General features: G+C 46.9%; 2 protein-coding genes and 1 long non-coding RNA gene across 9 annotated transcripts; 2 read left to right on the top strand and 1 right to left on the bottom strand.

The window, feature by feature from the left end:
- On the top strand, positions 1-23,732 carry LOC122976190 (opsin-5-like). 2 transcript variants are annotated; one of them, XM_044344511.1, is made up of 7 exons: positions 1-2,303; positions 17,038-17,217; positions 21,404-21,609; positions 22,161-22,260; positions 22,330-22,434; positions 22,517-22,740; positions 22,916-23,732. In XM_044344511.1, exons 1-7 carry the CDS (start codon positions 2,288-2,290, stop codon positions 23,375-23,377), a joined length of 1,293 nt encoding a protein of 430 aa, XP_044200446.1. In that variant the 5' UTR covers positions 1-2,287; the 3' UTR covers positions 23,378-23,732. The 2 variants fall into 2 exon arrangements, with proteins under 2 accessions (XP_044200446.1, XP_044200453.1); XM_044344518.1 differs by lacking the exon at positions 17,038-17,217 and having other exon boundaries at positions 3-2,303.
- On the bottom strand, positions 2,843-16,567 carry LOC122976177 (serum response factor-like). 3 transcript variants are annotated; one of them, XM_044344491.1, is made up of 8 exons: positions 14,834-16,567; positions 14,001-14,270; positions 9,730-9,832; positions 9,451-9,594; positions 7,148-7,252; positions 6,779-6,952; positions 5,122-5,201; positions 2,843-3,869 (listed from the first exon to the last, which is right to left on the bottom strand). In XM_044344491.1, exons 1-8 carry the CDS (start codon positions 15,251-15,253, stop codon positions 3,783-3,785), a joined length of 1,383 nt encoding a protein of 460 aa, XP_044200426.1. In that variant the 5' UTR covers positions 15,254-16,567; the 3' UTR covers positions 2,843-3,782. The 3 variants fall into 3 exon arrangements, with proteins under 3 accessions (XP_044200426.1, XP_044200419.1, XP_044200435.1); XM_044344484.1 differs by having other exon boundaries at positions 9,730-9,931; positions 14,834-16,566; XM_044344500.1 differs by lacking the exon at positions 9,451-9,594 and having other exon boundaries at positions 9,730-9,931; positions 14,834-16,566.
- Positions 9,938-13,828, top strand: LOC122976208. 4 transcript variants are annotated; one of them, XR_006400860.1, is made up of 7 exons: positions 9,938-10,119; positions 10,270-10,309; positions 10,640-10,729; positions 12,136-12,245; positions 12,446-12,545; positions 13,442-13,501; positions 13,562-13,828. It is a non-coding gene; the product is annotated as an uncharacterized LOC122976208 (long non-coding RNA). The 4 variants fall into 4 exon arrangements; XR_006400862.1 differs by having other exon boundaries at positions 13,622-13,828; XR_006400865.1 differs by having other exon boundaries at positions 12,486-12,545.
- Positions 23,733-24,811: the final 1,079 nt, after the last annotated feature.

The raw sequence follows: 24,811 nt of genomic DNA on the forward strand, positions 1-24,811 counted from the left end.
TGTCGTTATATAAATAAAATTGAATTGAATCACCAGCTGGATAATATCAGATGTATAATTAAAATTATGATGTCGGCAACTTAAGAACCAGTTTAGCAACATTATCATCAAGTCTTTGACAGGATCCGTTTACAAGCATCAATGAAAGTTAAAAATGAAGAAACTGCAGAAGAATATAAATACAGTGGAAAGTGTTTGTATTGATCACGTGTGTCCGGGTCAAATATCACTATAAGCAGATGATTATTAACCTTTTCTTTATTTCTCACACAGAGCAGCATCTAACTGTCTGTTTTACTGTCAGAAGCTTCGAGGAGACAGAATGACTTCCTGTCTCCGTCGTGATTCATCACGAGAGTAAAATACAAAAATAGATTTATGTAGTTTAAATGTTTTCCACATGTTGTTGTCATGTATGAAGAGACTCAAAATGAACACTTTCAGCGGACTACTTGATTTATTTAAACAGCATAAATGTTGTACAGGAATGATTGATATAAACAGCTGATCAGTGTGAATCACTATAAACAGTGAACATTCAAACACAGCAGAGCTTCATGGTTTGGACTTTATTTTCTTTTTGTCTTCACAGCTCGAACAAAATGAGTGAATGAATAAATAAATAACTTCAACATAACGCTGGCACACTTTTATTTCTTACATCATAAATTCTGAGCTTTTAAATAAAAAGCTTCGCTGCAACACGACGTGACGGCGAATAAAACGGAGATGATGAAGATGAAGATGAACTGAAGTGTTTCTGTAAAACTGTTTCTGGACTCAGACAGGAAGACGTCTGATGGAACCGTCACACGTCCTTTAATTCACAACTACATGAAGCTACATGGTTACCATGGTTACCATAAAATAAGCCAGACTCGTCCCCTCTGATGTCCAGCAGGAAAACTTTGGAGATCAATAATATTTACAGATCGACAGATTCTGGATATTAATGGAGGAGAAGAAGAAGTCATAAAAACAATAATCACACATGAATCACAGACGGAACTTCCAGCTTCTTTCTTTATTTCTTCTTTCTTCTTTTTATTTTTATTTTACGTTTGTATTACGGACCTTTTCACACGTTTTCTGATATTTATATTAGTTTTATTGTTGGCAGCTGGTGATCCGTGTTGAAGCCACAGAGAGAAGAAAGAAAGACTTTAATAAACTTATGTACAAAAAGACAAATACGTCATATTTTGTTTGCAGTGTAATGACGTAATAAAACTGATTTTACACGAGCAAGAAGCTTCCGGTCTGAAAAGTGAAGCGAATGCTGTGAACAGAACATCAATACTGACGTTTCACACAGACATCCCTGAAATGTTCAGGAACATTTCCTGCACGGGGTCACGTGTGAACAGGAGCAGGGATCAATATTCAGGGAAATACGAGACGCCAGTTTCCCGCCTCAAGAGCGACTTACGTTTCAGGGAAAAAGCTGGTCCGTAACGTTGCAGAGACGAACATCACGTCCGTCTGATGAAAGATGATTTAATAACTAACGAGAAATACTTCATAACTTCAGCTCCTCGCCCGTCATGTGTCTTCCGTTGCGTTCACGCGCATCTGAACGACATTAATGTGACACGTTTCAGCCTGAGTCACATGATAACTGCAGCTCAGTCTGACGGTTCAGTAGATGATGTCATAGATGTAAATAACATGGCAGGTGGTTTCTGACTGTGGAGAGCTCTGAGTGTGGCACCTCTGCTGATTAAAGACACAGTTTGAGGCTTCAGTTTTCATTCTGGACCGAACTGTGAGCTGAAACACTGGAACCCGCTCGGCTCACTGTAAACAGCAGCTTCACTGCCTGTAAAACATCCACAGCCTGTACGTGTCTGCTTATGTGCAGCAACATGTTTCTCCCCCTCTCCCTGTTGCTCCACATTAAGTTCCACTCTGTTACATTAAAATACCAGTTTAGAGGGGCAGAAATACGCCGCTCGGCTCAAACCAGTCAGGGCTGAAGCAGCGGCGGCCCACAGGACCCGCAGGACGGACCCGCAGGACGGACCCGAAGCTTCGGCACCGCGCTCACAGCTGCTGCAGGAGGTTTCCTGTGATTCACAGATGGTCCCCGTGAACGGAGGATGGATTCAATGGCTCTTCTATTTCCTGCAATAGTGATGTGACTACGTTGTGATTGACAAGTCGCTACCACAGCGACAAAGTTGGTGAGGTAACGTCTTCATAGTGTAACCAGATTCCCAGAGTTTAGATGTAAAGTTAACGGAACATTTTGTTCAGCGTTTGAACTAAAAGATCGTCTAAGGAGTCGATGTTCAGTTTTGCAGGTAAATACACTTTAAAACTGTTTTTCACTAGCAAGAAATTAGCATTAGCATTGTCACAGTTAAGCATAGCCTGAAAATGCACCATGCTAACCAAGCTAGCAGCTAGCAGCTAGCATCAGGGTCAGCTCCACCCCTCGTCCAAATATGGTCACTTCTGGCTCCAAAAATCCAAGATGGCGACGGTCAAAATGCAAACCCGAGGCTCCAAAAAGCGAGTCCAGAATCCAACAGGTGACATCACGGCGGCTACGTCCGTTATTTTACAATGTTGATCAATCAGCATAAAGATCAGTTCAGTGTGGATTTTTATTGATTACATGATGGCGCAGGTGAGCTTTCTGTTCTCTGTCATTAAATTATCACTAAACTCTCCCGCTCTAACTCTTATTTAGAGCGGGAGAGTTCTCTGCAGGATCCTGATAATCAATATTTTATAATATATAATTTTATGCCTCATCTTGTGATTACACATTTATTTAGGAACATGAAGCATGTGATCAGACTGATCATGTGATCAGACTGTGATTAAGTAACCAAACTAACTTTTCTCTCCAAAAGTGTTTTTATTGATCGATTGATTTCCTGCTAACAAACAATAACTGATGACATCACTGAATATAGAAATATATACACATGAAAACATGATGCTGAGGAGTCAAAGGTCAAACTGCAGCAGTGTGACGAACTTTAACAGTCAGAGAGTCTAAAAACAGTTCAGGTGAGTTCAGGGTCAGTCTGTAAATAACACCTCCGGTGAGTTCAGGGTCAGTCTGTAAATAACACCTCCGGTGAGTTCAGGGTCAGTCTGTAAATAAGAGCTCTGGTGAGTTCAGGTATCAGAGTCTGATGAGGCCGTTCAGGTTCAAGAGACAGGAAATATTCCTCCTTCATCATCATCATCAGTTCTTCTCAGAGTCCGGGTTCGTCTCCTGATGAGCGAGTGTCCCTGAACGCACCACAGACGCCTGTTCTCTACACACTGATGATCTGATACATGATCATCATTATTGATCCCGTAACAGTCAATAATCTCATAACCTAAACTTTGATCCTTTTTTGTCCTTTTTCACATGTTTACAGATAACAGATGGTTATTGGTTATTGATCTGGTATTGATCGACAGTCATTGACCCTGAACTCTGTAGTTTATGTTCTTCATGGTGTGAGCTGAGTGGCAGAGACAGAAAACAAAGAGTTCAGACTCTGGTTCAGACTCTTCCTGCAGACTGTAAACCTGCTGAGTCAGCAAGGCGGCTGAGAAACACCGACTGATCGATTTCTACAGAAATGATCAGAAATGATCAGAAACTGACGGAGGATCAAAGCGATCAGCAGGAATGTGAAGTTAACATGATCTGTAGTTTTTGGGTGAATCGTTCCTTTAATGAGCCGCTCCACTGTTTTGGCACTTTTTGTTCTTTTACATCTTGAAGTGAAACCAGGAATCATGAACATCATGGTGGATGGGTCATGTGACTGTCAGTCGTCTTTTGATTGGTGGACGTCCAGACTGACGACCTGCAGCTCCGCCAGATTACTGCTGCTGCTCTGCTGACTGATGACCATCTGAAACACACACACACACACACACACACACACGGTTACTGGGACGATCTGCAGTAGATACTGGTACTCTGAATTATAGTAGTACATTAGAGTAGTAGGAGCAGTACTGAGAGTAGTACGAGCAGTACTGAGAGTAGTACGAGCAGTACTGAGAGTAGTAGAAGCAGTACTGAGAGTAGTACGAGCAGTACTGAGAGTAGTACGAGCAGTACTGAGAGTAGTAGAAGCAGTACTGAGAGTAGTAGGAGCAGTACTGAGAGTAGTACGAGCAGTACTGAGAGTAGTACGAGCAGTACTGAGAGTAGTACGAGCAGTACTGAGAGTAGTAGAAGCAGTACTGAGAGTAGTAGAAGCAGTACTGAGAGTAGTACGAGCAGTACTGAGAGTAGTACGAGCAGTACTGAGAGTAGTACGAGCAGTACTGAGAGTAGTAGGAGCAGTACTGAGAGTAGTAGAAGCAGTACTGAGAGTAGTAGAAGCAGTACTGAGAGTAGTACGAGCAGTACTGAGAGTAGTACGAGCAGTACTGAGAGTAGTAGAAGCAGTACTGAGAGTAGTAGGAGCAGTACTGAGAGTAGTACGAGCAGTACTGAGAGTAGTAGGAGCAGTACTGAGAGTAGTACGAGCAGTACTGAGAGTAGTACGAGCAGTACTGAGAGTAGTACGAGCAGTACTGAGAGTAGTAAAAGCAGTACTGAGTAGTAGGAGCAGTACTGAGAGTAGTAGGAGCAGTACTGAGAGTAGTAGAAGCAGTACTGAGAGTAGTAGGAGCAGTACTGAGAGTAGTACGAGCAGTACTGAGAGTAGTAGGAGCAGTACTGAGAGTAGTACGAGCAGTACTGAGAGTAGTACGAGCAGTACTGAGAGTAGTACGAGCAGTACTGAGAGTAGTAAAAGCAGTACTGAGTAGTAGGAGCAGTACTGAGAGTAGTAGGAGCAGTACTGAGAGTAGTAGAAGCAGTACTGAGAGTAGTAGAAGCAGTACTGAGTAGTACGAGCAGTACTGAGAGTAGTAGAAGCAGTACTGAGAGTAGTAGGAGCAGTACTGAGAGTAGTACGAGCAGTACTGAGAGTAGTACGAGCAGTACTGAGAGTAGTACGAGCAGTACTGAGAGTAGTAGAAGCAGTACTGAGAGTAGTAGAAGCAGTACTGAGAGTAGTACGAGCAGTACTGAGAGTAGTAGGAGCAGTACTGAGAGTAGTATGAGCAGCACTGAGAGTAGTACGAGCAGTATTAGTATATTCAGAGTACCGGGTGCAGCTGGACGGCAGAAACTGGGATCTGAGCAGCGACTGGAGGAAGTGATGTGAGGAAGACCTGCGGGACCGAAGCTGAAAGACACAACAAACAAAACTTTATTTAAAACCTTGTAATGACTCAGGGTTATTGTAATGACTCGGGGTTATTGTAATGACTCGGGGTTATTGTAATGACTCGGAGTTATTGTAATGACTCGGGGTTAGTGTAATGACTCGGGGTTAGTGTAATGACTCGGGGTTACTATAATGACTCTGGGTTATTGTAATGACTCGGGGTTAGTGTAATGACTCGGGGTTAGTGTAATGACTCGGGGTTAGTATAATGACTCGGGGTTATTGTAATGACTCGGGGTTACTGTAATGACTCGGGGTTATTGTAATGACTCGGGGTTATTATAATGACTCGGGGTTATTGTAATGACTCGGGGTTATTGTAATGACTCGGAGTTATTGTAATGACTCGGGGTTAGTGTAATGACTCGGGGTTAGTGTAATGACTCGGGGTTACTATAATGACTCTGGGTTATTGTAATGACTCGGGGTTAGTGTAATGACTCGGGGTTAGTGTAATGACTCGGGGTTAGTATAATGACTCGGGGTTAGTGTAATGACTCGGGGTTATAATGACTCGGGGTTAGTGTAATGACTCGGGGTTAGTGTAATGACTCGGGGTTAGTATAATGACTCGGGGTTAGTATTATGACTCGGGGTTAGTATTATGACTCGGGGTTATAATAATGACTCGGGGTTAGTATAATGACTCGGAGTTATTATAATGACTCGGGGTTATTATAATGACTCGGGGTTAGTGTAATGACTCGGGGTTAGTGTAATGACTCGGGGTTAGTGTAATGACTCGGGGTTAGTGTAATGACTCGGGGTTAGTGTAATGACTCGGGTTAGTGTAATGACTCGGGTTAGTGTAATGACTCGGGGTTAGTATAATGACTCGGGGTTAGTATAATGACTCGGGGTTAGTATAATGACTCGGGGTTATTGTAATGACTCGGGGTTATTATAATGACTCGGGGTTAGTGTAATGACTCGGGGTTAGTGTAATGACTCGGGGTTAGTGTAATGACTCGGGGTTAGTGTAATGACTCGGGGTTAGTGTAATGACTCGGGGTTATTATAATGACTCGGGGTTATTATAATGACTCGGGGTTACTATAATGACTCGGGGTTAGTATAATGACTCGGGGTTACTATAATGACTCAGGGTTACTGTAATGACTCGGGGTTATTATAATGACTCGGGGTTAGTATAATGACTCGGGGTTAGTATAATGACTCGGGGTTACTATAATGACTCGGGGTTATTATAATGACTCGGGGTTATTATAATGATTCGGGGTTATTATAATGACTCGGGGTTATTATAATGACTCGGGGTTAGTATAATGACTCGGGGTTACTATAATGACTCGGGGTTACTGTAATGACTCGGGGTTATTATAATGACTCGGGGTTAGTATAATGACTCGGGGTTATTATAATGACTCGGGGTTACTGTAATGACTCGGGGTTATTATAATGACTCGGGGTTATTATAATGACTCGGGGTTATTATAATGACTCGGGGTTATTATAATGACTCGGGGTTACTGTAACTACTTGGGGTTGATGTGATCATTGTACCAGGGTCGTACCGGGGTCATGTGACTGGGCATGGCCTGTGGAGGAGAAGGTGTTGAGGACAGCAAGGCTGCCGTCTCCCAGTGATGGCGTCGGTGTGGCGTACATGACCGTGTGACCACCGGGGTACATCATGTGACCAGCCACTGAGGAGGAAGAGGAGGAGGAGGAGGAGGCAGGAAGACCGGCTGCAGAGAGAGAGAGAGAAAACTGATCAGCAGCGTCATATCGTCCAATCACAGCGGCCAACCCCCCGTGGTACATTCAAGACCCTCAGCATTGAGGAGGCGGGGCTATGTTCTTACCTGTGGAGGCGGGGCTATGTTCTTACCTGTGGAGGCGGGGCTATGTTCTTACCTGTGGAGGCGGGGCTATGTTCTTACCTGTGGAGGCGGGGTTGTGAATGTCTGAGCTGCTCTGATTGGTGGAGGTCTGCTGACTGCTGGCTTGAACCTGGATGGTCTGCAACTGCTGTGAGACTCCGCCTCCTGATGAACGCAGGTCAACTTTAATATTGATTATCCAACAATGTTCTTATTGCTATTGATTATTATTATAGTATCTGTTATTGATTATAGTGTCTGTGTGTCTGTTATTGATTATAGTGTCTGTTATTGATTATAGTGTCTGTGTGTCTGTTATTGATTATAGTGTCTGTTATTGATTATAGTGTCTGTTATTGATTATAGTGTCTGTGTGTCTGTTATTGATTATAGTGTCTGTTATTGATTATAGTGTCTGTTATTGATTATAGTGTCTGTGTGTCTGTTATTGATTATAGTGTCTATCGCCGGTAACTAACTATGGTTTTATCACCAAGGCCTGACCTGAACACACACACAGTAAATCTCTCAGGTGGGTGGGGCTCCGGCGCCAGCAGGGGGGGCCAAGAGGCCATAAGCCCCCCCCCCCCCACTTTTCCCTACTCCCACATTGTTTTTAAGTCACTGTATCCCCTCCAGTGCCCCTCTATTACAACACTTATGGTAAAAAGACGCAGGAGCTTTTCTATGAGTCAGAAAACTTCGTGCGTCTCGTGTGTGTTGACGTCAACAGCAACAGTGAAAAGCAGCTGTGAGCGCGATGCCAAAGCTTTGAGTTCATCCTGCAGGAGAAACATGTTGCTGCACATAAGCAGACACGTACAGGCTGTGGATGTTTTACAGGCAGTGAAGCTGCTGTTTACAGTGAGCCGAGCGGGTTCCAGTGTTTCAGCTCACAGTTCGGTCCAGAATGAAAACTGAAGCCTCAAACTGTGTCTTTAATCAGCAGAGGTGCCACACTCAGAGCTCTCCACAGTCAGAAACCACCTGCCATGTTATTTACATCTATGACATCATCTACTGAAGCGTCAGACTGAGCTGCAGTTATCATGTGACTCAGACTGATCTGGGATGTTGCAGAAACATCAGCACTGATGATCTGATGCTCGCAGCTGCTGTGCGTCAGATTATTATTATTAAACACCTGCAGCGTCGTCGGAGTGTCGGACAACGACTCAGCGACCAAAACAAAGAGAGACGGCGCGGCGGTCGAGTAAGGAGAGCGAGCAGTAGTGAGAACAAAGCGAGAAATAAAACATTTTATTCTAAATATTTCACGGCGGTCACAAATAAATAACAAAGTCAACAGATGACGCTCTTAGTTTAGTTTTTACTTTCCTGCTTTTCATTCATTCGTTAATTAATGCAGCAAAGTTCCTGCAGAGAACAACATGTTGGCATTTCAGCTCTGATGCTCGCAGTGCGTCACACGAGCGTCAGATTATCACTGTTACTGCGTTTGATCCCTGAGACGCAGCAGCGAGAGTGACGCAGCAGCGAGAGTGACGCAGCGGCGAGAGTGACGCAGCGGCGAGAGTGACGCAGCGGCGAGAGTGACGCAGCAGCGAGAGTGACGCAGCAGCGAGAGTGACGCAGCAGTCAGAGTGACGCAGCGGCGAGAGTGACGCAGCAGTCAGAGTGACGCAGCAGCGAGAGTGACGCAGCAGTCAGAGTGACGCAGCAGTCAGAGTGACGCAGCAGTCAGAGTGACGCAGCAGCGAGAGTGACGCAGCAGTCAGAGTGACGCAGCAGTCAGAGTGACGCAGCAGTCAGAGTGACGCAGCAGCGAGAGTGACGCAGCAGTCAGAGTGACGCAGCAGTCAGAGTGACGCAGCAGTCAGAGTGACGCAGCAGCGAGAGTGACGCAGCAGCGAGAGTGACGCAGCAGTCAGAGTGACGCAGCAGCGAGAGTGACGCAGCAGTCAGAGTGACGCAGCAGCGAGAGTGACGCAGCAGTCAGAGTGACGCAGCAGTCAGAGTGACGCAGCAGCGAGAGTGACGCAGCAGTCAGAGTGACGCAGCAGCGAGAGTGACGCAGCAGTCAGAGTGACGCAGCAGTCAGAGTGACGCAGCAGTCAGAGTGACGCAGCAGTCAGAGTGACGCAGCAGCGGTGACTCGGGTCTGATGATCTTTACAGATTATTGCGTTTAAAGGCTGATCAGAACGGCAACCTCGTTTACTGGTGTGCACGTGTCGAACGCGTCTGTGGCCACGGACCCCCGAAAAGTATGAAGGAAACCGTGTGCGCGTCCCCGTGCGCGTCCGCCGCTGTCCACGTGTTAAAAAGGCCGTCACACACACACACGCACTCTCTGGCCCTCGTACACCTGAGATGAATGTGGCGCCCCTGGCTCTGGCTCACCTGACAGCGACACAGTGGCGGGGAGGCGAAGCAGCGTGGTCGGCTGTGTGGGCGGGGCGTGCAGCGTGGAGGCGGGGCCCGGGGCCGCGGGGCCCTGCAGCTGGCTGAGGGGGATGGTGTGGGTGCCGGGAGGCAGCGAGGCACCTGCGGACAGGTGGAGTGACGGGCCGAGGCCAGAGACAGGTGAGCTGCTGACAACTTGAAGCATAAAACTGAAAACCTCTACAGCGGTTTGCAACAGACGGCCAAAAGTATGTGGACAGCTGAGATCTGTACTACCTGACATTAAGGTGAATCCTCCGGGAAGCACGACTCCGGCTGACGTCTTCAGCAGCGTCCCGTTGGACGACACAGAGGGCGGTTGCCAGGAGGAGGCGCTCACCTGCAGGGAGGAGGAGGAGGAGGAGGATGAGGAGGAGGAGGAGGAGGAGGAAGGCTGCGTGCTGCCTGGCAGGTTGGTGAAGGCTGGTTTGATCAAGTCCTGCAGGGAGACAGACAGATGGCACAAACTCAGGGACCTCAGGTACATCTCAAGTCTCTGAACTGCATCCATGTTTCCCTCACTTGTGTCTTAGTCCCTCCTACCGAGGACGCACAAGGACGCACAAGGTCGTACGAGGACGCATGAGGTCATACTAGGATGTACGAGATTGTACGAGGACGCACGAGGTTGTACGAGGATGCACGAGGACACATGAGGTTGTACGAGGACGCACGAGGACACATGAGGTTGTACGAGGACGCACGAGGACACATGAGGTTGTACGAGGACACAAGAGGACACATGAGGTTGTACGAGGACACAAGAGGACGCACAAGGTTGTACGAGGACGCACGAGGTTGTACGAGGACGCACGAGGTTGTACGAGGACACACGAGGTTGTACGAGGACACACGAGGTTGTACGAGGACACAAGAGGACGCATGAGGTTGTACGAGGACACAAGAGGACGCATGAGGTTGTACGAGGACACAAGAGGACGCACAAGGTTGTACTAGGATGTACGAGGTTGTACCAGGACACACGAGGTTGTACGAGGACACACGAGGTTGTACGAGGACGCACGAGGTTGTACCAGGACACACGAGGTTGTACGAGGACACACGAGGTTGTACGAGGACCCATGAGGTCCTACTAGGATGTACGAGGTTGTACGAGGACACACGAGGTTGTACGAGGACGCACAAGGTTGTACGAGGACACATGAGGTTGTACGAGGACACAAGAGGACGCACGAGGTTGTACGAGGACGCATGAGGTCGTACTAGGATGTACGAGGTTGTACCAGGACACATGAGGACGCATGAGGTTGTACGAGGACACACGAGGTTGTACGAGGACACATGAGGTCCTACGAGGACACACGAGGTTGTACGAGGACGCACGAGGTTGTATGAGGACCCATGAGGTTGTACGAGGACACACGAGGTTGTACGAGGACACACGAGGACGCATGAGGTTGTACGAGGACGCACGAGGTTGTACGAGGACGCACGAGGTTGTATGAGGACCCATGAGGTCCTACTAGGATGTACGAGGTTGTACCAGGACGCACGAGGTTGTACGAGGACACACGAGGACGCATGAGGTTGTACGAGGACACACGAGGACGCATGAGGTTGTACGAGGACGCACGAGGTTGTATGAGGACCCATGAGGTCCTACTAGGATGTACGAGGTTGTACCAGGACGCACGAGGTTGTACGAGGACACACGAGGACGCATGAGGTTGTACGAGGACACAAGAGGTTGTACGAGGACACACGAGGTTGTACGAGGACACAAGAGGACGCATGAGGTTGTACGAGGACACATGAGGTTGTACGAGGACACACGAGGACGCATGAGGTTGTACGAGGACACACGAGGTTGTACGAGGACACACGAGGTTGTACGAGGACACAAGAGGACGCATGAGGTTGTACGAGGACACATGAGGTTGTACGAGGACACAAGAGGACGCACGAGGACACAAGAGGACGCACGAGGTTGTACGAGGACGCATGGGGTTGTACGAGGACACACGAGGTTGTACGAGGACACGAGGTTGTACGAGGACACAAGAGGACGCACGAGGACACAAGAGGACGCACGAGGTTGTACGAGGACGCATGGGGTCGTACTAGGATGTACCAGGACACATGAGGTTGTACGAGGACACATGAGGTTGTACGAGGACACACGAGGTTGTACGAGGACACATGAGGTTGTACGAGGACACGAGGTTGTACGAGGACACAAGAGGACGCACGAGGTTGTACGAGGACACACGAGGTTGTACGAGGACACACGAGGACGCACGAGGACACAAGAGGACGCACGAGGTTGTACGAGGACACATGAGGTTGTACGAGGACACATGAGGTTGTACGAGGACACACGAGGTTGTACGAGGACACATGAGGTTGTACGAGGACACATGAGGTTGTACGAGGACACACGAGGTTGTACGAGGACACAAGAGGACGCATGAGGTTGTACGAGGACACAAGAGGACGCACAAGGTTGTACTAGGATGTACGAGGTTGTACCAGGACACACGAGGTTGTACGAGGACACACGAGGTTGTACGAGGACGCACGAGGTTGTACCAGGACACACGAGGTTGTACGAGGACACACGAGGTTGTACGAGGACCCATGAGGTCCTACTAGGATGTACGAGGTTGTACGAGGACACACGAGGTTGTACGAGGACGCACAAGGTTGTACGAGGACACATGAGGTTGTACGAGGACACAAGAGGACGCACGAGGTTGTACGAGGACGCATGAGGTCGTACTAGGATGTACGAGGTTGTACCAGGACACATGAGGACGCATGAGGTTGTACGAGGACACACGAGGTTGTACGAGGACACACGAGGTTGTACGAGGACACATGAGGTCCTACGAGGACACACGAGGTTGTACGAGGACGCACGAGGTTGTATGAGGACCCATGAGGTTGTACGAGGACACACGAGGTTGTACGAGGACACACGAGGACGCATGAGGTTGTACGAGGACGCACGAGGTTGTACGAGGACGCACGAGGTTGTATGAGGACCCATGAGGTCCTACTAGGATGTACGAGGTTGTACCAGGACGCACGAGGTTGTACGAGGACACACGAGGACGCATGAGGTTGTACGAGGACACACGAGGACGCATGAGGTTGTACGAGGACGCACGAGGTTGTATGAGGACCCATGAGGTCCTACTAGGATGTACGAGGTTGTACCAGGACGCACGAGGTTGTACGAGGACACACGAGGACGCATGAGGTTGTACGAGGACACAAGAGGTTGTACGAGGACACACGAGGTTGTACGAGGACACAAGAGGACGCATGAGGTTGTACGAGGACACATGAGGTTGTACGAGGACACACGAGGACGCATGAGGTTGTACGAGGACACACGAGGTTGTACGAGGACACACGAGGTTGTACGAGGACACAAGAGGACGCATGAGGTTGTACGAGGACACATGAGGTTGTACGAGGACACAAGAGGACGCACGAGGACACAAGAGGACGCACGAGGTTGTACGAGGACGCATGGGGTTGTACGAGGACACACGAGGTTGTACGAGGACACATGAGGTTGTACGAGGACACGAGGTTGTACGAGGACACAAGAGGACGCACGAGGACACAAGAGGACGCACGAGGTTGTACGAGGACGCATGGGGTCGTACTAGGATGTACCAGGACACATGAGGTTGTACGAGGACACATGAGGTTGTACGAGGACACACGAGGTTGTACGAGGACACATGAGGTTGTACGAGGACACGAGGTTGTACGAGGACACAAGAGGACGCACGAGGTTGTACGAGGACACACGAGGTTGTACGAGGACACAAGAGGACGCACGAGGTTGTACGAGGACACATGAGGTTGTACGAGGACACATGAGGTTGTACGAGGACACACGAGGTTGTACGAGGACACATGAGGTTGTACGAGGACACATGAGGTTGTACGAGGACACAAGAGGACGCACGAGGTTGTACGAGGACGCATGGGGTCATACTAGGATGTACGAGGTTGTACGAGGACACACGAGGTTGTACGAGGACGCACAAGGTTGTACCAGGACACACGAGGTTGTACGAGGACACATGAGGTTGTACGAGGACACATGAGGTCCTACTAGGACGCACGAGGTTGTACCAGGACACACGAGGTTGCACGAGGACGCAAGAGGTCATACCAGGATGTACGAGGTCGTACAAGGACGCAGGGAAACCAAGCGAGGAGAGGAAACATGTTTTTAGAGAAACGAGACGTTTCCTCTGAAGTGTCACGTAAAGCAACGTGTTTCCGCTGATCAGCTGTTAAAGTGATCGACAGCTGATCGATGTTGTGTTGTGACACTGCAGGGACGAGCACGTAGAGGCCTCCAACAGAACCTGTTCCAACAGAACCTGTTCTAACAGAACCTGTTCCAACAGAACCGTGTGCTGGGAGGAGCCAAAGATCATGTGATCAGGTTCTATGTCTCGTTCTCCTGTGTATATAACCCACATTCCTCCACGTTCCACTGTGCAGTCTGAGTCAGTTACCTTGGCGCCCTCAGGGCCGCCGTCCGCCTCGGACACCTGGTAGGTGAGGTCGGTCTCCTCGAAGCCGGTGGCGCTCATCCTCTGGTCCACGGACGGGTCGGAGCGCGGCGGTGAGTCCGGGGAGTTCAGGCAGGTCTGGATCAGAGCTTTTCCCGTCTCTGACGTGATCATCGGCTGAAGCTTCCTTGTAGCAAACGTGTACACGTGACCCGTCTCACTGGCGACCAGTAGCAACACCTGCGTACCAGTCAGTGTGGACAGTTCGTACGCCTGGGGGGGGGGCAGGTAAACAAACACAAAGCTATAAATCAGATAAATACTGACGTGTCTCAGATGAACTACTCTGCTGCTTTTATTGCAGAACGTTGAACTCTTGTTCGATGGTTCTGTGATGTTTTATAGACTAAACGATTAATCAATAAAATGATCAGCGGATTAGCCAATAGTGAAAATAATCGCTCTCAGGAAGCAGCCTGTTAACCTGCAGCTCCGACCGTCAGGGTTGTCATGGTTACCAGAGCCTTACACACAGAGTTACATCCCATAGTAGCAACAGAAAAGTTCATCTGTGTGTTTTCAGTGAGTCAGTTAAATATTTCTACCATGAACCGGTGTCAGCTGGGAACAGGTGAGGTCACATGACCGACTCCTCAGGCACAAAGCGGCCTGACAGGTGACCAATCACATTATTATACTCAGATCCGGTGTGTCCACAGTGTGGTCCCTGCAGGGTCACTCAGGATCTATTAACTTTAATTAAATAAGCTATTAAACACACAGATCACGTAACCTGTGTGTGACCTCTGACCCCTGCTGTCAGCTGGCCCCCTCACCTTCTTCATGATGCCGGTCTTCCTCTTGCTGAAGGTGGTGTACCTCCGCAGCTTGTTGTCGATGAACTCCATCTTGATCTTCACTCTTCCTCGGGTCTTCTTGCCGGGCTTAGCCCCGGGCACCCCGGTGCTGGCCCCGCCGTAAACCCCCGCCAGGCCTCCGGAGGCCGCCGCCTGATGACCGACCTCCCTCTCACTCCTCTCCCGCTTCACCCCTCTCCTGTCCCCGCCTGAACCCGCCGTGTCCTCGTCCTCCCCGGACTCGGACTCCGGGTCGGAGCCGCTGTAAACCACCTCGGTACCGTATTCCCGCTCTTCAAACAGGCCTCCATCGGGCTCCGCGGTGGAGTTCGGTCCGGGTCCGGCCGCGTTCAGTCCGGTTCCGTTGCCCGCCCGCCCGGTTCCGGTTCTGGTTCCCATTCCCCGCCGGGCCTGGAAACCTCCTCCTCGCGGCGGGACAAAGCTCCGGTGCTAGCGGCGGGAACACCGACACTCCCTCCCCGGGCTCCGAGCTTCCAGCCCGGGCAGTGTGATTAACCGGACCGCTAGCTGCGCGGCTAACGGAGCTAACTAGCTAACCAGTTAGCGGTTACTTTAGCAACAAGTTCGGCTCTCCGCACATCGGGATACTCCGTAAATCACCGATTGATCAGGCCGAACAGCCAAAAAACATGCGAGGAAACTCTGGGATACATTTTCTCCATGAAATCTGAGGCAGTTTGAAGAAAAACAGAGTAAAGTTATAAAGTTGTTTTTCTGCAGTAAGCAGCAAGGCCCAGCCCCCCGGATCACTCCGCTCCACATAAGGAAATGACAAGCAGCACCCGCACATATTCTTCCGCTGTGAGACATAGTTCCACAGACACTACGCGGTATGTCAACAGTCCTCCACAAATATACAAAACATTTAATCAGAAACGATCCATGAACGCATTCTACATGAATTAATAGACAACATACAGACGGATTATGGAGGCTGCGCGCACTGATACCACAAACCGAACTACGTTTCTCCTTATAAAGAAGCACGTTTCCTTTTATGGCGCTGCCGCTCCTTATATGGTCATCCATCACAAGTTCACGCTGAAAACTACAAACACGTGCGGAGAAGAAGAGAAGGAGAAGAAGAAGAAGGAGAAAGAGGAGGAGAAGCATAGATTTATAAACAGGGTGGATCTAGAGAAATATTCATGGGGTGATATAAACAAATTCAATAAATATCTGTATTGCAAACAAGGGAGAAGAAGAAGAAAAACTGTTGAGTGTAAGAGCATGGATGCTGTCAGTAATTGCTTAAAGGATTAAATAAACCTTGTACAATCAAAATGCAGCTAATCACCATCATGTGTTTAGTGTCATAAACTTTCCCTCCGTTTGTTAGAAGTTTGGTTTTAAAACCAGAGTGGAAATGGAAAGCCAGGAAAAGTAAAATGATTCTACTGAATGTTTGTTGCTCTTTGTTTACTCGTCACTTTATTGTGAGTTCAGGACTTTTGTCCATTTTGGGATCCTGTAGGAATGACTGTTTTTCCCAGTGATCCGATTGGTCAGTGGTCGGGGTGTCGACAGGTTGTAATCTGTAACTCTGACGTCAACGTGCTAACCTGCTGCTCAGCACAGGTTACCATGGTGATTTATGCCAGTTAAAAGTGAGTCGGCTTCATGATATCAGAAAACCTGAGTTAAGCCCAAAGAGAGCTGCTGACACACTGATCTCGCTACAGGCTGCTGTTTGTAATAATAATAATAATATAAGCAGTTATATATATATATATATTATAATAGTATAATTTATTTATAAAATAACATAGAATTATAACTATTTACTAACGTTGTGTTTTTGTCTGACTGTAAATAAAGTTTTTGTGTGTGTTTGAGGAGTAAAGACACACCTGGATGCTTCTGACAGGTTATTAACATACGATCAATAAAACATTAAAGATACAGTTCTGTTCTCTGTGACCTCAGATCAGCAGCTAGCTGAGGCGTTAGCGCTGTGGCCCAGGGAACATGAAGTCCTTTAAGGTCAAAGGTCACTATGAGGCTGGAGCAGAACGTAAACAGTCAAACTGTGATGTCATGACATCATCAGCCATTCAGCCAATCACACAGCAGGTTTACAGTGTGACCTGTGTGCTGGTCTGAAGCCAGTCCAGGCTCAGGTCTATATTTACCTCAGATTATCAGAGCCATCCTGTCCTCAGACCTCGGACCTCAGACTCTCAGCCTGCTGCTCGACATGTCAGCCGGCAGCTCTGCAGCAGGGGGGGGAGGGGGGGGCAGCACCCCCTGGAGGAACAGCAGCTTCATCCTGGGGGGGGGCAGAGACCCCCCTCTGTCCGACCAAGGAGAGACCATCATCGGGGTCTACCTGCTGCTGCTGGGTGAGTACGAGTACTGCAGCTGTACTACACACTGCAGTACTACTACACACTGTAACTGTAGTACACACTGTAACTGTAGTACACACTGTAACTGTAGTACACACTGCAGTACTCCTATACACTAACTGTAGTACACACTGTAACTACACAACACACTGTAACTGTACTACACACTGCAGTAGTACTACAAACTGTAACTGTACAACACACTGTAACTGCAGTACACACTGCAGTACTCCTATACACTAACTGTAGTACACACTGTAACTACACAACACACTGTAACTGTACTACACACTGCAGTAGTACTACAAACTGTAACTGTACAACACACTGTAACTGCAGTACACACTGCAGTACTCCTATACACAAACTGTAGTACACACTGTAACTACACAACACACTGTAACTGTAGTACACACTGTAACTACACAACACACTGTAACTGTAGTACACACTGTAACTACACAACACACTGTAACTGTAGTACACACTGCAGTACTCCTATACACAAACTGTAGTACACACTGTAACTACACAACACACTGTAACTGTAGTACACACTGTAACTACACAACACACTGTAACTGTAGTACACACTGCAGTACTCCTATACACAAACTGTAGTACACACTGTAACTACACAACACACTGTAACTGTAGTACACACTGTAACTACACAACACACTGTAATTGTAGTACACACTGCAGTACTCCTATACACAAACTGTAGTACACACTGCAGCTGTACTACACACTGTAACTGTAGTATACACTGTAACTACACAACTGTAACTAACTGTACTACAGACTGCAGTACTACTACACACTACAACTATACAACACACTTTAACTGTAGTATACACTGCAGTACTACTACAAACTGTAACTGTAGTACACACTGTAACTACACAACACACTGTAACTGTACTACAGACTGTAACTGTACTACAGACTGCAGTACTACTACACACTGTATCTGTACAACACACTAACTGTAGTACACACTGCAGTACTACTACAAACTGTAACTGTAGTACACACTGTAACTACACAACACACTGTAACTGTACTACAGACTGTAACTGTACTACAGACTGCAGTACTACTACACACTGTAACTGTAGTACACACTGTAACTGTAGTACACACTGCAGTACTCCTATACACTAACTGTAGTACACACTGTAACTACACAACACACTGTAACTGTACTACACACTGCAGTAGTACTACAAACTGTAACTGTACAACACACTGTAACTGCAGTACACACTGCAGTACTCCTATACACAAACTGTAGTACACACTGTAACTACACAACACACTGTAACTGTAGTACACACTGTAACTACACAACACACTGTAACTGTAGTACACACTGTAACTACACAACACACTGTAACTGTAGTACACACTGCAGTACTCCTATACACAAACTGTAGTACACACTGTAACTACACAACACACTGTAACTGTAGTACACACTGTAACTACACAACACACTGTAACTGTAGTACACACTGCAGTACTCCTATACACAAACTGTAGTACACACTGTAACTACACAACACACTGTAACTGTAGTACACACTGTAACTACACAACACACTGTAACTGTAGTACACACTGCAGTACTCCTATACACAAACTGTAGTACACACTGTAACTACACAACACACTGTAACTGTAGTACACACTGTAACTACACAACACACTGTAATTGTAGTACACACTGCAGTACTCCTATACACAAACTGTAGTACACACTGCAGCTGTACTACACACTGTAACTGTAGTATACACTGTAACTACACAACTGTAACTAACTGTACTACAGACTGCAGTACTACTACACACTACAACTATACAACACACTTTAACTGTAGTATACACTGCAGTACTACTACAAACTGTAACTGTAGTACACACTGTAACTACACAACACACTGTAACTGTACTACAGACTGTAACTGTACTACAGACTGCAGTACTACTACACACTGTATCTGTACAACACACTAACTGTAGTACACACTGCAGTACTACTACAAACTGTAACTGTAGTATACACTGTAACTGTACTACAGACTGCAGTACTACTACACACTGTAACTGTAGTACACACTGCAGTACTACTACATACTATAACTGTAGTACACACTGCAGCTGTACTACACACTGCAGTACTACTACACACTGCAACTATACAACACACTGTAACTGTAGTACACACTGCAGTACTACTACACACTGCAACTATACAACACACTGTAACTATAGTACACACGGTAACTATACAACACACTGTAACTGTACTACAGACTGCAGTACTACTACACACTGTAACTGTAGTACACACTGTAACTATACAACACACTGTAACTGTACTACAGACTGCAGTACTACTACACACTGTAACTGTAGTACACACTGTAACTGTAGTACACACTGCAACTATACAACACACTGTAACTGTAGTACACACTGCAACTATACAACACACTGTAACTGTAATACACACTGCAGTACTACTACACACTATAACTGTAGTACACACTGCAGCTGTACTACACACTGCAGTACTACTACACACTACAACTATACAACACACTGTAACTGTAGCACACACTGCAGTACTACTACACACTGTAACTGTAGTACACACTGTAACTGTACAACACGCTGTAACTGTAGTACACACTGCAACTATACAACACACTGTAACTGTAATACACACTGCAGTACTACTACACACTGTAACTGTAGTACACACTGCAGTACTACTAAACACTGCAACTATACAACACACTGCATTACTTTTACACACTGCAACTACATTACATACTGCAACTATACTACACAGTGTAACTGTACTACACTGCAGTACTACTACACACATGCTACGTGTGGCGTGGCTACGTTGTCATTGACAAGTCGCCACCACGGCAACAATGTTGATTACGTAACGTAACCATGGCGTAACCAGATATATAGCGTAGGTGTAGCCGTCGCTATTTCACAGTGTGTTTCCAGTTCATGAAAGTTAACTGTAAAAACTCTTGTTTGGCGTTTGGTTCTGATAAAAGATCCTCTCAGGAGTCAGATGTGAACATTTTGTTTTAATGCTTTTAGGCCTGTTTTTCACTAGCGGAAATTAGCATTAGCATTCGCATTATCACTGTTAGCCATAGATTGCAAATGCACCGTGCTAACCATCTAGCAGCTAGTGCTATGGTCAACTCCACCCTCTTGTCCAAATATGGTCACTTCTGGCTCCAAAAATCAAACATGGCAATGGTCAAATCCAAGATGGCGACGGTCAAATCGCTGAACTACGAGCTAGAAGCTAGGAGGCTTCAAAACGGCAGTTCACAAACCAATGAGTGACGTCACTGTGATTACGTCCATATTTTTTACAGTCTATGGTTCAGTATGAATAGCTGCTAAAAATTTGCCTGTATTGATTAAATGTCGGCTAAAAACTAAACTAACAGGTTCATTTCCATCACTCAAGGACTTCACTCACCTGTCTGTGAAAAACTTCTTTTCTGTCTTTCCTGTCCTGTAGAATCATCCTAACTTCCCTCCGTAAGGGCCCCTGCTGGGAAGCTCTAGCTCAAGTTAAACTGTCCAGCAAGCCAGCACACATATGTATGACTTTGTAAGACTCCTAAAGAAAGACTTTTCATTTCGGCTGATATTTAACTAACAGCTCTTCTGTGAACTAAATTAAATAAACTAAAGTAAGATCTCATCAAATCAGAGTTCTGCTTTGTGAAACACGGCGCCGAATTTATCAAAAGAACTGAGTGAATTCTGAAAATCTGTTTGATAAGTTAATTTACACTTTAAATGACTGACGACGAGGAAAATAAAGTCTTCAACTGTTTTGCTGCTGACGGAGGAAAACGTCCATTAATATAATGTTAAATTTAACAGAGCCAAGCCTACCAGCATCTACTCTCTCTGCAAGATCCTTTATGATTTCTTACGACTCATAAACCGACACGAACTCATTCTGCAAAGATTTAACAGAATTCCACATTAATTTTAGTTCAATGTAAAGTGAGCTCTGTCATCTTTTGCCCTTAATATCTTAAAAAATAATGATGTTTTTTCTGAGGTGACAGTATCTGTGTCTCTGGTTTCAGAACCTGCAGACTGTATCTGTTTCTGGTTTCAGGTTGGTTGTCATGGTTTGGAAACAGCATCGTCCTGTTCGTCCTGTACCGACAGAGATCCTGCCTGCAGCCCACGGACTACCTGACCTTTAACCTGGCCATCTCTGATGCCAGCATCTCCGTGTTTGGCTACTCCAGAGGTATCATTGAGATCTTCAACGTCTTCCAGGACAGCGGGTACCTGATCTCCTCCATCTGGACCTGTGAGGTACTGCTCACCTGAGACATGTTTAGTTTATCTGAGCTACACTCTGAACAGACAGATCGTCCAATCGTCGCAGCTTGAATAAAAAGTCATATTTCTTCTGCCACACTACCCGAGGATATCATTATCTCCAATGTCCATCGCCAATAAGCCCCTATAAATCACCGTACATCACGTTACACTGCAAACAGGAGCTGCTAACAGCTGATTCACATGACTTTAAATGGAGAAAGTATAAACAAATATCGGCGAGAATCACTTGGTAGCTCATAGCTAACTCACTGAATCCATGGCGTTGTTATACTTCCTGTTTACATCCCCTGAAGCAGGATGGGAACTGTAGTTCCAGAAGAGCATGATTATCTCCCAAACAGAAGTAGACAATAAAAATAAATATTATAATATGTAATAAGACCTGCGGTGACTCTGCTGGAGGGTTGTAAGCCAAGGGAGGACATGATGATGTCAGACAGGAAGTACTGACCTTTAGAGAGGCAGAGCCTGAAGCCGGACACACCTGTAACCTGAGCTCACCTGTATTGTGTGTCCTCCAGGTGGACGGTTTCTTCACTCTGCTGTTTGGTCTGAGCAGCATCAACACGCTGACAGTGATCAGCATCACACGCTACATCAAAGGATGTCACCCGAGCAGAGGTGAGGAACAAAACTCATGCTAATGTTAGCATGTTAGCATGCCATAAACTTTAAATTGTGTGTTTTCAGCTCGTCACATCAGCAGGATCAGCGTGTCTGTCTGTCTGCTGCTGATCTGGATCACAGCTGGATTCTGGTCCGGAGCTCCGCTGCTTGGCTGGGGGAGCTACACAGGCAGGAAGCACACATCATAATCTGTTACCATGCTAAAACTCTCTCTCTTAACTCTGACCTCTGACCTCTGACCCCTCTGCAGATCGTGGGTACGGGACATGTGAGATTGACTGGGCCAAAGCGAACCACTCGAGCGTGTACAGGTCGTACATCATCTCCATCTTCCTGTTCAGCTTCTTCGTGCCGGTGCTCGTCATGCTCTTCTGCTACGTGTCCATCATCAACACGGTGAAGAGAGGAAACGCTCTGTCAGCTGAGGGAGACCTGAGCGACCGCCAGAGGAAGATCGAAAGAGACGTCACCATCGTGAGTCTGATGATGCTTCATCCAGGGTCGGGTTCTGGTTCGGTCCTGATTGGACGAGTCATGCTGGCGACATCGTGTGGGGATGATGATGATGATTGTGGTGATGGTGGTGATGGTGCTGATGGTGCTGATGATGTTTTAGGTTTGAAGCTTCTTATTGGTCGTCTCTTTGCAGGTTTCCATAGTGATCTGTACGGCCTTCATCCTGGCGTGGTCTCCGTATGCCGTGGTGTCCATGTGGTCAGCGTGTGGCTTTCATGTGCCAAACCTGACCAGCATCTTCACCCGCCTGTTCGCCAAGTCGGCCAGTTTCTACAACCCGCTCATCTACTTCGGCCTCAGCTCCAAGTTCCGTAAAGACGTGGCGGTGCTGCTGCCCTGCGCCCGGGACGCCAAAGACGCCGTCAGGCTGAAGCGCTTCAGACCGAAGGCCGACGCACATGGACGCCTCCGAGCTCCTCTGAACCGGACGGAGAGGAAGTACGCCCCTGAGCACCTGCCCGACCCCGCCCCCGTCCCCAACTCCAGCAAGGGGAGTCCGCCCTGCACGCCGCCGCCAGTGAACAGAGAGGTGTTCTTCATTGACAAGCCCCGCCCATCTGAGACTGGCTCCGAGTTCGAGTGTGAGAGACTGTGATAGACCAGGACTTGAACAGGACCGGCTGCTGTACAATACCTGCTCAGTACCAAACGCTGCGTCACTGCTCCTTTAATGTCATTACTTCCTGCTGTCTGATTGATTTCTGATCAGTGATTGAAGGTTTAAGGTTATTTTCTTCTTTTGATCTTGTGTGATTGTTGTGTTCATTATATTTTCATTATTGAAAAGATTCTTTTCATTTGATTTATGAATTAATAACTTTCATTTAATTTTTTATCTGTAATGTTTCTTGAGATGATGATGATGATGATGATGATGATGACATCTTACAGTTTCACCTTTACTTTATCCTTTTTGTCTTTTTGTAAATAAATGTATTCTTTTGCATCTACTCGGTATCGTGTCACCTTATGTTGCGGCGCTCCCTCCCCTGCCACAGGACGCCACCATCCCCGCAGCCATGACCCACAACATGGACTCTGAGGTTTCCTGTGAGATGAGAAAGCACAAAAACTCTGAGGAAGAAGCAAAGTTAGTGACATGCATTGATGTTACATGAATACATACAGATGGAGAGGAGGAGGAGGAGAGAGGAGCTCAGTGCATCATGGGAAGTCCCCCAGCAGTCTAGGCCTATAGCAGCATAACTAAGGGCTGATCCAAGGTGAGCCTGGTCGGCCCTAACTATAAGCTTTATCAAAAAGGAAAGTTTTAAGCCTACTCTTAAACATAGAGAGGGTGTCTGCACCCCGGACTGAATCCGGTAGATGGTTCCATAGAAGAGGAGCCTGATAGCTGAAGGTTCTGCCTCCCATTCTACTTTTAAAGACTGTAGGAACCACCAGTAAGCTGCATACTGGGAGCGCAGTGTTCTAGTGGGATAATACGGTATTATGAGCTCTTCAAGATATCATGGTGTCTGACCATTAAGGGCTTTGTAAGTTAGGAGAAGGATTTTAAATTCTATTCTAGATTTTACAGGAAGCCAATGTAGTGAAGCTAAAATGGGAGAAATGTGGTCTCTTTTTCTAGTTTTAGTCAGAACACGTGCAGCTGCATTCTGGACCAGCTGGAGAGTCTTTAGAGACTTGTTAGAGCAGCCTGATAATAAGGAATTGCAATAATCCAGCCTAGAAGTAACAAATGCGTGAACTAGTTTTTCTGCATCTTTTAGGGACAGGATGTGCCTGATTTTTGTGATATTACGTAAGTGAAAAAAGGCAGTCCTTGAGATTTGATTTATGTGGGAGTTAAAGGACATATCCTGATCAAAGATAACTCCCAGATTCCTTACGGTGGTGCTGGAGGCCAGGGTAATGCCATCCAGAGCAGCTTTATCATTAGATAATGTGTTTCTAAGGTGTTTAGGGCCAAACACAATAACTTCAGTTTATTCTGAATTTAGTAGCAGAAAATTGCAGGTCATCCAGGTCTTTATGTCGTTAAGGCATGTTTGGAGTTTGTTTAACT

The sequence above is a fragment of the Thunnus albacares genome, chromosome 3, assembly GCF_914725855.1.
Source record: "Thunnus albacares chromosome 3, fThuAlb1.1, whole genome shotgun sequence".
Classification (NCBI taxonomy): Eukaryota; Metazoa; Chordata; class Actinopteri; order Scombriformes; family Scombridae; genus Thunnus; species Thunnus albacares.